Source organism: Micropterus dolomieu, linkage group LG10 (genome assembly GCF_021292245.1).
Source record: "Micropterus dolomieu isolate WLL.071019.BEF.003 ecotype Adirondacks linkage group LG10, ASM2129224v1, whole genome shotgun sequence".
Classification (NCBI taxonomy): domain Eukaryota; kingdom Metazoa; phylum Chordata; class Actinopteri; order Centrarchiformes; family Centrarchidae; genus Micropterus; species Micropterus dolomieu.
This window is the reverse complement of record NC_060159.1, coordinates 9,646,769-9,661,106: the sequence shown is the minus strand read 5'-3', so window position 1 is coordinate 9,661,106 and position 14,338 is coordinate 9,646,769. Positions and strand designations below refer to the sequence as shown.

General features: G+C 41.1%; 2 protein-coding genes across 4 annotated transcripts; both read left to right on the top strand.

Moving 5' to 3' along the window:
• The first annotated feature begins 1,371 nt into the window (after positions 1-1,371).
• On the top strand, positions 1,372-4,511 carry pgfa (placental growth factor a). 2 transcript variants are annotated; one of them, XM_046060753.1, is made up of 7 exons: positions 1,372-1,388; positions 1,516-1,549; positions 1,642-1,838; positions 1,972-2,048; positions 2,141-2,170; positions 2,246-2,314; positions 3,814-4,511. In XM_046060753.1, exons 3-7 carry the CDS (start codon positions 1,644-1,646, stop codon positions 3,848-3,850), a joined length of 408 nt encoding a protein of 135 aa, XP_045916709.1. In that variant the 5' UTR covers positions 1,372-1,388; positions 1,516-1,549; positions 1,642-1,643; the 3' UTR covers positions 3,851-4,511. The 2 variants fall into 2 exon arrangements, with proteins under 2 accessions (XP_045916709.1, XP_045916707.1); XM_046060751.1 differs by lacking the exon at positions 1,372-1,388 and having other exon boundaries at positions 1,450-1,549.
• A 678-nt stretch (positions 4,512-5,189) lies between these two features.
• cipcb (CLOCK-interacting pacemaker b) lies at positions 5,190-13,360 on the top strand. Of its 2 annotated transcripts, none has more exons than XM_046060748.1 (4): positions 5,190-5,544; positions 6,382-6,543; positions 6,636-6,820; positions 8,075-13,360. In XM_046060748.1, exons 2-4 carry the CDS (start codon positions 6,435-6,437, stop codon positions 9,011-9,013), a joined length of 1,233 nt encoding a protein of 410 aa, XP_045916704.1. In that variant the 5' UTR covers positions 5,190-5,544; positions 6,382-6,434; the 3' UTR covers positions 9,014-13,360. The 2 variants fall into 2 exon arrangements, with proteins under 2 accessions (XP_045916704.1, XP_045916703.1); XM_046060747.1 differs by lacking the exon at positions 5,190-5,544 and adding an exon at positions 5,591-5,825.
• Positions 13,361-14,338: the final 978 nt, after the last annotated feature.

The following is a 14,338-nucleotide window of genomic DNA, read 5'->3' as shown; positions in this document are numbered from 1 at the left end:
TTAGAATTAAATTCATGTAAAAAACAAACTGATCCATGGTTTGAAATATAGCATGAATGGTTCAGTCAGTGATAAAATCATTATAGAGCTTTTAGAGAGTGTGACAACCTGCACGTTCATGTGATAAGATCTTGTAAGCCTGACCCCTGCACATTAAAAAAAGAATGGAGCTGGAATTGCTTCTTTTCATGTGCAGCTGGCTGTGGTTACTGTACGTGAGCACTAATTAATACGAGGAAAATGTGGATTTAGCCTCCAGAATCAGGACAAATTCATCTAAAAATGTTGGTACCCTTTTTAAAAATTCAAAATGATCACAACATTGATACCTGGGAAAATTTTGATATTTATTTCTTAATTAGTTGTTCTATATAGTTTCCAAAATGTGTCTGATAAATAGGTTTGCAACTGTCCCCAAATTTCAAGAAAAGATCCAATCTGGACCCCAACAAATACTTTGATTTACTAGACTCTCATCAGCCCAGATGAGATTTCAGATCAGAAAACAATAAACCCAACAATTTTATTGGGAGAGATTGGAGGTATGCTGGGGAAAAGTGTGAGAGAGAAAAAACATATGAAACCAAAGATAAGAAGACTGCCAAGAACAACCTTTATCTCATGTCATTTTATTTTATTTTATCATATGATAATAAGCATTGCACATTTGCTTGGAAGATTTGTGTAAGTTACAAAATTAGAGAGGGAAAAATTGGTTTGTGTTGCATCTGGCACAAGTACAAATTCACTTACAGCGAATGCAAATCCCACAATAAAGCCTGTGGTGGTCCTATGAAGCATTCTCTGCGTGTGACATTTAGAAGACAATGTTCCCATCAATGCTCACAGAGTGAGAGAGAAGCAGGAGAGAGAGAGTCAGAGAAAGATTGTTGATATTCAAAAGAAGAAGTGAGCCAAGATCAACTTTGCAATTTTGTTTCTGCTCAATATGCCATTCAAAGATCGGGAACGTTGCCGTCGTGAGTGTGGAGGCTGGGTTGTGAGAACTTAACAGAATTCATGCTGTGTCATGATACCTTTCAGAACAGCCTTTGTTTTAGCTGTGTTTACTGTGTGTCAAAACTCCCATGAGTAAAGGCAGCAGTTATTCTTTGCTGTTTTTCTTTGCATTCTTTGCTCCTTGTCATAATAAATCTAACAGTATTACAACAAATTGAGAAATCATGTGCATTTTTGTTGTTGGCTGGCTCATTTTACTGCTTTGTGTTTTTGCTGATTTGCAAACAGCAGCACAGTGGTAAACCGCTGAAACCATGCTGCATCATTGTTTTTACTGGATCATTGTGTGTGCACTACTTCTTCTCTGCCACAAGAGGGCGATATGCAACTGCTCAATGATCCCACTATTTTTGTGACCATTTCTTTGTGTCAGTTTCCTAATTTTCTGCAGGTTCTTTATCATTACATCCATGTTTGGCATTAATGTTAATGTTTTGAAATCAAATGAAATTAAAGGGATGGCAATTGTTACTTATCTTTTTGTGTATTTTGCAGATTTCACACCCTCCAGAAGAGGGCCACTCAGGAGGTAAGGGTTGTGCTCTTGATCATATCCTGCCGAAAAGGCATAGTCTCCTCTTGCAAATGATTTAAAGACTAAATATTCAACTGGTTTTGCAGTAATGCCATTCCTGGAGGTGTGGGCAAAGAGCATGTGTCGGCCCATTGAGCAGCTGGTGGATGTGGAGCAGGAGTACCCTGGAGAAGTGGAGTATATCTACATACCTGCTTGTGTCCCACTTTGGCGATGCTCTGGTTGCTGTGCGGATGAGAACTTAGTGTGCCAGCCTACCCTTGAACGCAACATCACTCTGCAGGTGCAGCAAGATCTCTAATCAGAAATGATTCATCAGAAATACCTAAAGGGAAGTGTTAAAAATGCACTTCCTGTTTTTGTTAAATATATGGTCCAATATGCAGTTTTAGTTTTCCCTTTCCTTTGTTTCTCAGGTGAAGAGGATTCGTCCTATGATATCTATGCACGAAGTGGAACTCACATTTGTGGAGCATCACACATGTGAATGCAGGTAAATTACCAAGTGTTTCTAGTAAACGCCAGTTGCAAATTGAGGTTTTTATAGCACAGCTAACAGTTGTTTGTGTTTCCCCCCTGTTTTAGACTCCGTCAGAAACGTCTAAATAATAAAAGGTCAGTAGAAGAACCATTTATCTATCAGGGTTGAAGACATCAATATCTTTATTGCACTTTGCTCTCGCTCCACAGCAGCGCTGAGTCTATCAAGGACAGACCTCAGAGGAGGAAACAGAAGAAGACAGCAAACGGCTGTGGCAAGTAAGAGATGGATTGCCCCCCCCCCCCCCCGCCCGTGGTGCACACACACACTGTTTCATGATGTTTGGACATTTATGACTACTTTTAATCACTGTTCCGTCACACTGTCAGACTACCAAGGACAGATGAGATTAAACAATATCACAACATACTGTCTGCGGTCTTTGTAGCACGATAAGCCAAGGCCGCTGATAGTTCCAACCTGAGGGCGGCCAGTGTAAAGGTTTCCCAGGGCAATGTCACACGTATCATTTTATAGTCCGATCCAAGAGTTTTATGTGCAGTGAGTTTACTGTTATGTTTGTCTGTGGGCTTCACTCTCTTCTCATACAGGTCAGGGCAGTGTTTGTCCCAGGCAATCTCTCTGTGCCTCTTCCCCCCTTTGTTTCTCTTTTTCTTGACAAGGGGAATTGTTGTATAACCAATTTTGAATTAGTAAACAAATTAAGGCGTTACCATAAAGAATGAAGTTCCCAAAATAGTAATAATAATGGGCATTGAAAATACTACATTATGAGGTTTTAAAGTTTAAAGCTGGAGACAGGTTTGTAAAATGTTACAAAGTGCTTCTGTAAAAAGGGCCACTTCACAGATTGCAAATGTGAAGATCAGTTTATTAGTCCTCTCGGGGAGGACCTCCAGACCCCCCACTCATATGTTTCAGCATTTCAGATTTCTTCAAAATAGTGTTAAAATCTTTTCATCTTGTTCTTGACCATCATCAAGTCTCATGACACACTTGTATCATCACGTCCCCACCCCTTTTCAACACAAAGTGATGACCTTGGCTTGGAGACTACAGCGTTACGGTGGTCCTTTGAATCGGCCACACTAAAAGCCGGACATTGGACTGGGTTTGGTGGTGGTCTGTAGATTCCCACATCAAGTATAGCATTTTGTTTATGCTGTAGGAACCTGTGTAGCCTTATTGTTGTGTAGTCAAGCACAATGCTAATGCTGCACCATGACTTGTCTTGGCTCCTATTCTTTTGTAAAACATAGAAACCGTGCCAGAGGCCCATTCTCATGACCCCTCCACCCCATCTTTAGTGGTCTAGTGACCACACATTTGCAAGGATTTTAATTACTTCCAGCAGATACAGAGGGTCTAAATTGTATGATGTATGACGTTCGAAGTGAATGGTTTGGATTTTACTTGGGTTGTTCAGAAGGTCATTTTGCCTTTTCACTCTGCATTGCGAAATGTCACTACACACAGAGGCTCTGTCTTAAGAGATCTACGACCCTCTAATCCCTCCATATAAGTGTCATAATGATCATTTGAGTGGTGATTTGTAGTGCTGAGATTGCATAGTAACACATTAGTGGGTCCCATAACCTTCAGAGTCCACGTTTTTTCAAATTTAGGAAACCCATCTGTCAGTGAAAAGAGCAATTTATCTCACTCAAAATGCAGATAACATTCACACAGATGTATTTCATAGACAAACCCTAGTCTCAATTAGAATTTCTTTAATCGTTTATTTTTGTCTTTTCAGGTGCCAGTTCCCTCAAAACAAGATAAACCTTCACTGATTCCCACATCTGTCCAAAGTTTAATCGGATGAGTGACTTTGGAGTGACAAACAACTGCATATCTGTGAACTGATCATATGTGACTATTCATCCTCTGTCTGCATATATCTTTCCTAATCTGTGCATCCATCAGACTTTCTATCTTGCCCGAGGCATTCTTTAGTTGTTTGATTAATTATCACAGCAAACAACCACATCTGCAGACTCCTCTCCACTCTAACTGCTTTTAAATGAACCAACATGACAATTTAGAATTTTAAAATCTAGATGCTTTTGTGTGAGGTTTTAAAAATAGACATAGTATGTATTAAGGATAGGCAGCAGGAGATAGCAGGTGGAATGCTGCAAGCTTATCAGTTGCCAGGGGAAAGGATTAAAGCCTTCATCCACCTTTAAGTGTTCATGATTCTCTGTCAGATCAATGGCAACATTAACAGAGAGGCCAGGGACCTTCTCCACGACTTCTTGTTCATTCACTTTTTGCATATTGACTCCTGTTTATAATTGCTGTGACACAAATTCTGTAGGCCTACTGTTGCACGGCTACAGATACTGAAAAAAAGAAATCATGTAGCCTATGTGAATTTCTGTAAGGTGTAATTTCCTCTGCCTAATTATGAGACATGATAAGTTGATTAAATAAAATCCACTCCAAGTACAAGGAACCTCTGTTTTATTGAGTTTGCATTGGTAGACCATTAGGATGGGAAAAAAGCTTCCTAATATGGTAGGTGTCAGGACCAGTTTTGTTTAATGGATTTCAATTGAGTGGCATCAGGTACTGTAATCTTTTTAGGTTTTTTTGGACAACTATTTCTACTTTGTGAAAACATTCTCCTGCAGCACGAGGAAGACCTATTATGCTGCTCTTATGTTTTTTAGACACAAGTCCGTCTATAGGCACATATGCATTATTCCATCAGAAACCAATTACTCCATTTTTGTTACTGCAGTACTGCAGTTCAGAGCAGCATTCCTGCACGTGAGGACGTTTTGTTCCGGGGGCAGTGTTTTATTTACTTCTTCAAACATGCGGCAGAAAGAAAACTTGCCCTGCTTAGGTTAGCTGTCGGCCTACCAGGCTATTATGTAATACACTAGAACATTACGCTCAAACCCTCGCGTCACTGGATTCACCGACAGTACAACTGCGATGTCTGCACTGTACACCCACGAACACAATGTCCTTAACTTGCCACACATTTGGCAGGGGTCACGTTTTTCAGCTGCTGGCTGCGCCGGCCAATCAGAAGCCAGGAAATGGATCCGTGGGCGGGCGTAGCAGCCCACAGACTGTGACGTATCCCATACTCCAGACAAGGCCACTTCCAAATATGGATGATTGGTTGTAAAGTATGAGTATATCCTGCCCTGTGCCCGTCCAGGAACGATTGTCTGTAGATGGGCGTAAGCATACGGGCCACCTACTGTCCGTGTTGACGATTGCAGACAACGAAACTGCAACGGTTAACGGCTGTTGCCACCTTGCTCCGCATGTGACACGTACAGGGGAGGGGCGGGCAGTCTCGTGTATTGTAATGTGGTACAGCGAGTTCTGGCTGGGCTGCAGCAGCATCGGACACACCGACAAAAATAAGGAAGAAATAAGTCGCCGAGACACAACAGGCACCTCGACCCAGGCTCGCACCCCTCAGATTTGAAGAAAGGGTCGTTGGAACAGCGCCAAGGACAAAGTAACGTTATGCGTATTCTTTTGTGTTTCTCTAACGTTTTGTGGTGTTTTTGTACTTACTAACGTTACTACAACAGTGAGTCAGTGAACGCGCTAACGTTAGCTTTGTGTTGCGTTGGCACGTAACGTAAGTTAGCTAACCAAAGTGCTAACGTTAACTTCAAGTGTTGCGTTTCTGAAGTGTTTCTTTTAGCTAACGTTAGTTAGGCCGTCAAATATCAAACGTTATAACGTTACTGAATGAACTCCCTTTTCAGATGTCATGCAAATGTAGCGTTTACGGTAACGTTATTTAAGTTAAGACTTTAATTAGGTTAACGTTAGCTCCATACTAACTAAATGTAGCAACGTTATCTTTATATTAACCAGTACTAAGTTACATCGGTGACGTTACTTTGACAGTATTTTGTTGACCGCTTTTGGCGTTTTTTTCCAATTACGTTAATCGTAGAAAACTATGAGAGGTTAATAGATGTACTGTTGGTGAAAGAAAACGTTGGCCAAACAGATGGCTAATATTATAGGCTTTCGTTGTTCATTACACTCACCTGGACTGTCCAGTAACGTTAGAGCCAGAAAAACTCTAACGTTAACTGTTATGTTAATGCAGAATTTAAGACCAGGAAGAACTGTTTGTTTTTTGTTTTTTTTTTTAAAAACACAATATTAGAATAACTTGCACACACTCCCAAATCATGATAAACATACTGTCCAGCTCTAACTGAACATGTCAGCTAGCACTTTTTGTGTTTTTGTACACAACTCTAGTCTGTCATTGGCTTGAAAAAGGGTCTCCTGAGTGTTGTTTGATTCCCAGCCTTTTCATATGCTGATGTAGTTGCCGTGAGAGCCTTTCGAGCCAAGGACATTGTCAGTGCAGCAGGAAAGGAGATGAGCACCAAGAGAAAGGCAGAGAGCCACTCAAGGGCAGCAAACAGACCACGCATCATGAAGTCTGGAGGCTCCCGGGGTGATTCAGAGAGAGACTCTGGATTCTCAGGTTCGACTTCCTTGCTCTTCTTCAATTTTATGTGCTTAGATTATAAGGTATCACTTAATTGAACCCCAATTACTCTTCTGCCTGGTCTATAGATGGAGGCTCTGAGCACATGAGCATAATGGACACCACAGACTCTGAGGATTCACCCCGTCCTGTTGTACCACAGGGGCAGCATACAACTGGCTCGGGGCCCCAGGCCTCTCAGCTGGCTGTGGTGGGAGGCTCCTACTCCAGCCTCTCTCCCATGATCATCATGAACAACGTCCTCCTCAAACAGGTACACTGCAAAACCATAACACTGTAACTTAAACCTCATAACACACACAAATACATACACACATCTGTGTGGATGAACCCGTTCTCTGCTTCCACTCAAGTTGAGCCCTCAACCTTTCAACTTTTGGCAGTAATATAAGTAGGTCTCAACAGGAAAGTTGTGGTCCAGTTTTATTGCGCCTGTGTTTAACTTCCAGTCACAGCTGCCTGAAATGTGTCCCCAAAAAGGATTGACCATTCACATATGAGTACTTGCTGACCAACAGCAGAGATGTAAAGGAGAATTAATGGCAAAAAAAAAAGATTTTGGCCTCAAATAGTTTGATGAGCAGAGACTTTTTATTGAACCTTTAATATGCTAAACTCAGTGGTATCACTTTAGACTATAACACCTCTTTATTTTCATTGATTATTTGAAATGGTTTATTTCCATCACACCATGTCAGTACAATGTCAAAGTGCTCGTGCTATTAAAATATAATTATAAATTTCAGGCTTTTGTTTAAATAGACTTGTTGCTGATAATAGGGGTCTAACCTGCATCTGCAGTTTGTCTGAATGAATGGACTGCAAGTCGGCATGGTTATCGGACCCTCCAGATGGGTTGAACATGGGTGACCAGGCATCTTTGTTAGGGATGGAAATGCATTTAGTGATATAGGCGTACAAAAGTCATTTTAGTACCTTTTTAGAGACAAAAAGAGAGAAATAGAAAGCATGCATGTGAGTGCAAGCTAGAGTGAGAGATTCTGAGAAAAGTAAAAGGGAAACTTTGGTAATTACGTAATGTAAATCGGTGAAATGTATAGAATTACACTGCAGGCTGAAGTCTCCCTAATGGTGACAACCAGAGGTTGACCGGTGACAGCTGTCTCATGAATGGGTACGACGCAGGTTGAATGTGTGGTCAGTAGACTTGCATCACAAGCCAATTTCCTAAGAAATACCAAATGTGTGGTTTATATCATTATAAAGTTTATAGTTTGTGGGTTTTCACATTTAGCCGGAGTCTCTGCTTTGTGTAAATTTGTTGTGATGGGTGTTTGTCAGAATTGACCATTTCATAGACTAAATGGTTAATTGGTACATTTTGCTCATGGTTTTTGTTACTATTTTCTATGTCAAGAGTGTTGCAAATTCCCACATTTTAAATTCCTTTTCGTTGTGTCTCATTGTAAACAAACATGTGAAATAGAAGTGCTTGTGATGGACCTGCTTTTTAAAGCTCTCAATTTTGACTTTGTTGCCTTTGCAGCCTGGAGAAAATCCTTCTGCTCTGAAGCCCTGGGGGTTTAGTCCCACGGTGGAGGTGGTTCAGCCTGTGGTCCAGCAACCTCAGGTGGTCTTTCTCCAGCCTGTGGTCTCTCGTCAAGCTTCCCCGGCCCCCAAAGAGGCCTCCTCTAGACACCGACGTCCTAAAAAGTATCTTCCAATTCTGAAATCTTACCCCAAGATTGCTCCCCATCCTGGAGACAGCTCCTGTTCCTCAGGGAGAGGAACTGCTTCCTCATCATCTTCCTCCACCACCTCCTCCTCCTCTTCTTCTTACTCCTTCTCCTCCTCCTCTTCGGGTTCTGAGAGAGGTAGCAGCTTGGCCTCCCACCACCAGGGACACAGAGAGAAGCAGCAGCAGAGAAGTCTGTGTGATGGTGCTAGTAACTCTGGCTCAGCAACTCCCAGTCTTCCTGCTACTCCGAGCACTGTGTCTCCTCTTCTCCAGAGCCGACTTTCTCGGCACACAACAGAAACCAGTGCTGGCAGTAGTCCTACCAGGGAGAGGCCTTCATCAGCTGTCAGCCAGGCAGAGTTTACCTCCTCCGTGTCTTTGACTCACACCACTGGCTCTAAAAAACAGACACTCGTTCCCCGGCCAGCCACCAAGGAGAACAACCCAGGGGAATGTAACCACAGTGACGGTGACTCTGATACAAAGCGGAAGCGTTTTTGCAACACTTACAACATCCTGAGCAAATCTGGCCTGCTCGACATCGCGCTCCGCACCAAGGAGCTCCACCGGCAGAACCGCCGCACCCAGAACGACCTAGACCGGCTAAAAGAACACACGGACCTCTTCCTTCAGGCGCTGGGCAGCGGTGACACCAGCATCTGTGTCAAGCTGCAGGCCAGGCTTCAGGAGGAAGACGGTGAGAAAGAGGAGGAGAGTGCTGCTCATACCAGCTTAAAGGCCGATTAGACTAGTACTAGACAGTAATCCTTTAGATTGAGATGGGAGGAAATGCAGGCCAGGGTTGGGGGTTGGAGCATGCAGAGACAGATGGACCGAAAGTAATGTCTCAACATGCACCCACCCCCCAGACTCTCTCATACACAAACAGTGGGCTGTGGCCTACATTGCGGTTGTCTGCTGCCTAAGGGCCCTGACACACCAACCCGACCTCAAAGAACTGGTGCAGATAAACAGTTGTTAGAAGTTGCACATGAACTCATAAGACTGTAGATGGTGGCCAGTTGACTGCCAACATGCACATACGTTGTGCACCTGTGTGAGAAGAAATAATTTACTCAGCAGTCTGTGTTTATAATCCAGCAAACATCGGGGAAAGCAAAGCAAACTACACTTCCACAGAAATTGTGGAAATAGTCCCATTGTATGCTGAGATTATGAATTTAGAAGGTCGTCATATCTCCTTTGTTTCAGTGGACATTGTACACTTTGCTTTGCCCTACCCTGATGTTGTCAGCCTGTGGTCTTTAGCTTGTGCAAAAAGAAAACATGGAGGTGAAAAACAAGCAAGAGCCTCACTGAATTTGCTCGGTCAGTCAGAGAGCTCTCTCTAATTGCCTCTATTGCTGATTCAACAAGCTCTATCATCCAAACAGCCACAGATAAGGTCCGACTAATGCCATCAGGGAAGAACACGCTACAAAAGCTATGGAGGATCGTTAGCCACACACCTAAAGTGCTGCCTGGTTGCCAGCTGTGGGCTCGGTGTGTCAGGGACTTACGGTCAAACAAGGCCAGAACCACACCTCGCTGCACTGTGAGGTACTGAAACTGCCTCTGCTGCACAGAAAGCTTTTACTTATTGGAAATCAAGACACAGAAGCCCTGAGAGATTTGGATCTAGGACGAACAAATAAACTTCTTATTTTTTTTTTTATTTTTTTTTTTTACTGAATGAACAATACAGGCTCATCTGAACGCTCGATTAAAACCCCTGACTGGATATTTGAACTTTAGCAGTGCATGACGAGGCGTGTGCAGTCCAAGTGTGTACGTAATCAGAATTATTTTATGCAGCAATCACTGTAACGCAAACTCAGTGATTATGACAGGCTTATGTGTCCAGGGCCTCTTGCCAGTCAGCATCTTTTAAATAGACAAACGTGTGCCTGAAGTGTTTTTTTAAGTCCTGCTGCATTTTAAAACTTGATGGGAAAGATTTGGCATGCCCCCTTTATGGTTTCAAGTTTTGCATTCCCATCATGTTGATGGCAGCTGTAATACAGCGCAAACTGGCTTGAAATAAAGCCAGCCAGTTAGATGCTTCCCCCCAGTAACATCCCAGTGTAAAGGGTTCTTCCTGTATTCAACCTTATTTATCAGTGACTTCTGTCATTTGTTTTTTTATATACATGGGTGTAATTTAATCTGGTAATACTGTCTAACTTATGTGCAGACCTTTTCTGTTTAAAGTTCCTCTCTGTTTTTGTTTGTATGAAATATCAGTTGTGTGAACCTTTTCAAGTCCGCTAAGACGAGCATCAAGTCAGTTTTCTTGACAAAGTCATCAGCTTTGGGCCTCGTCAATCCAGACTTTTTTACTTTTATTTGACAAAGAAAGTCCCAACAATTGCAACATCCAAATTAGGAACACTTGTGGAGTTTTGTGCTTTATTATTAATTTCTTTGGATGTTTATAAATGATCGCCTTAAGTATCCACCCAGTGTATGCCACAGAACTTTCATTTGCACTAAAGTATGTAGCTCTGAAATCAATTTCTGGGCAGACTTTAACGGCAGCTATGGTAGCTCATTTGAGGCAGACTGCAAAACCTTTTTGGTTTAAGTGTGTCGTGAGGCATCATAAGTACACATACCAATGTATAATACTATTCCTTATATGAAAAAAACATACAATTCCTCTCAGTACAGCCACACATAATATTTACATTAAGTATTGAACACTTTGTCTTTAACTAGAGAATAATATTTGATGTGATGAAAACTTACTTTCTGTGCTTGGGTTGACTTAAAATGGTTCATATGGAACATCTGAAGTAAGGGATCATTTATATCCTACTTTTGCAGTCTTATTCCATGTGAGTAGAACATCAATACAGTTAAAGCTTGAGTGTGGGACATTTAAATGTGGTGCAAGTGGCGACAATCTCACACTGGCGAACCGGTAGTGATGTGTTTTATGCTAACCAGCAGTCATTGGTTAGCGACCGCAACAACTCCTGTCGACAGTGTGGTGTATTTACTCTCCCTGTCAGAATTGGGATACACAAGTTCCACACTGCAGGTTTAATTTGAAAAGTTAATGTGCGCTTGAGTCATGTATTCTGCAACAAAATGCACCAAAGTCTTTGTCACATCAACTCAGAAGTTTGGGTTCTTTTTTTGAATAAATTGGGGGTGTTTCATTTTAAATCTCAGCTTTATTTGAAGGGACTGGAGCGCATTGATTAACTTTCAGCTTTTATGCACAGACTGTGTCTCAGACAGAATCAGTGGACATTTTATCTCTGAAGAGGACTCGCTGTTTCAACAATAAACTCTGTAAATTAATCAGTATGTTTCAGATGTTAGAGATTTGATGTGTGTTTGGGCTCATACTCCTACTGGAAGACCACGCTGTGTCTGACATTCAGCCCTCTAGCTGATAGTTTAAGGTTGTGCTGACAAGTTTGAGGCCACCTCACTTACTCCACCCAGTTTCTTTTCGGTAGTTCACTAGTTCCACTGTCAGCAAAACAGACCCACATGCAATGTACAATGTTTTAGGAGTTGACTATCTCCTCTCTAAACATTGCTTTGATTATTGTGGCCAGTTGAGTTACCACAAACCACTCCCAAAATCTTTTTTTAAATACATGTAATCCTTATCAAACTTGAGTTGAGGTATTTAGGTGGATTTTGGTGCAGGAGCTCCTCAGCTCATGGTGATGTAAAACAATCTGCATAGTTCCACTTTATTAGATGACAAAACAGTTTTCTTGGGTTGCATCTGACCTTACCAGCCAGCTTGTAACGTTTGAATTTTCCTGAGCCTGGGATTCCCCTGTTATAAGTAATTTGTACTTGGGGGGGGAAATGATTTATAGAGATGAAGTTGAGTTTTAAACTTAATTTGGCTCCAAGTTAAACTCCTGTCGTGTGTAAATCTGCTATCTGCTTTGAGGCCATGTCACAATGACATCAAGTTAAAGTGTCCTTAATGAAGGCCTTATTAAAGACACTCAGACAGGACAGGAACAGGACAGTTGGCACTATTTTGGCCTTTTACTTTAGCCAAGAACAAATGCCAGTGTGTTTGAGCTGTATTTACAGCTGTCACATGTCCTTCAGAGTCAAGACCTACCAGTGCAACATTTGCTTTTCTCTATTTCTTTGACAAACAACATACTCGCATATTTGCCTAAACTTTAAATGTCTGTAATTGTTACCATTTCCTCAACCAGATGCACAGACAGATGCTATATTCTTTGAATTACTGTTGTTGATGTTGTTGTTTCTTAACATGTCACTATAACTGAGTCTGAAAATCTTACAAATGTTTTAAAGGACGCCTTCTGAAATTAGATCTTGCGTTTCCGATACCGGTCCACTGCCAGTGGGATAAATTATGTTACTTAAGTATCAAAAAAGGCCAATGACGTTTTGGCTGAGAATAGCACAACGCTGCTCATGCCCATCTTTTTTAAAGAGATTCCCTTGTTGGTTGCAATCAGCTTTTATTGTCATTGTCATATTCACGTGTGGCCGCAATGTTATGTTTTCAAAACAGGAAGTTAATTGAAAAGTGTAAAGACTGGTTTTGCTTGTACAGTAGTAATGTAATTAAAATGTAATTTTGTTACACTGGATTTTGAGTTTTACATATAAATGTTGGCAGCTTTGTTTCCTCCAGTGCGTTTGTCTGCCTTCTTTCATTTTAAAGATCCAAAAAATGTTTGTAAAAAAGGATTATTTTATGAAAATGTTTCAGTAGTGCGCCAACAGTAGTGATGGACAAAATGATCAATAGCTCTAACCGATGGATTCCTTTAGTGGAATTAGGCAGGCTGAATGTAGTGTAGCTTGCTGGCAGTCTTTTTTTTTTTTCTATTCTAACAATGCAGGAAGTTGTTGAAATCCCTGCAGAGGATTTACCAAAATCATTTTAATGTCTTAAAAGTTTAAAACCTCTGAGGACATGGAACATAATGTAAATAATGACACTTCAGCTGTACCAATCAAAGATCAATAACCTAAAGTCAAGGAAGGGTTTGATTTAATGTGTTTTAGGGCTCTTTTTGTACATTTCGAGTTAGAGGCTCATTGCTTGTGTAATAAATGTCATTCCAAAGAAAATGTCCTGTCTGGTATTTATTTTACAGGGATATATGTCCAAATGAATGGTTACTGTTTCTTGATTGTCCAAAATCAGTTCAGACAACATTTCACGGAGAGGACTAGCATTGAGTATTGAGTCTTAGAGGTGAGAAGGAGCAAGACTGAAATGTTTATTTTTTGTGTTTTCCACACATCTCTCTCCTCACACTTGCCAACTTGGGAGAAAGTGAGTAGCTAAATAGAAATCCGGGACATTACACTTCAGGAGTTTATTATGGGCCTACATCTATTCCTCTGCAGTCAAATCTTGTGAGAGTTTATTTTTATTTTTTCAGTCTCCATGCTTGGTGTAAATACCCCCAAATCATAAACTATGAGATGTAATTTTATTCAAAATGACTGAGATCTTGATGTCTGTATACATGGAACAAACTGAGCATTAACAGATCTCTCCAGTTCCCCTGCATGCAATTAAGCATTAATTAAGAGATATTGTTGAATAATTATCAGTAAGTCGTTAGATTAAGGTGTTTGGTGGAACCCCATATTACTGTCACATTAATGCAAATGTCAAGACAGAGGAAAGGAGAATTGTGTGTTGCACACCCATTGTTATTAGTACATGGAGTTTGTGAATTAGAAACCACTACATTTCCTCAGATAATTCCCACTGTAACTCCCTACAAATTCAAGATGAACCTGGAGGTCTTATAGAAGGTAGGTTTATTTGTCACATTACAACAGGTTGTAAAGTGAAATTAAGTTTGTAACTCCCTTCTGCAACATGGCAGTAATACAAAAGAAATCGTAAAATGTCAGACAGAAATAAACTATATTCAGTTGAGCAGTGCTGAGGATGAATTTGAGTTTAAAAGTCTCATAGCTTGGGGGGAAAAAGCTTTTATATCACTTCCCAGGTGGCAGCAGGGCGATCAGGCTGTGGCTGGGTACTGTCATTTGTGAATAAATAGTTTATTTTGTTTATACTATGTCACA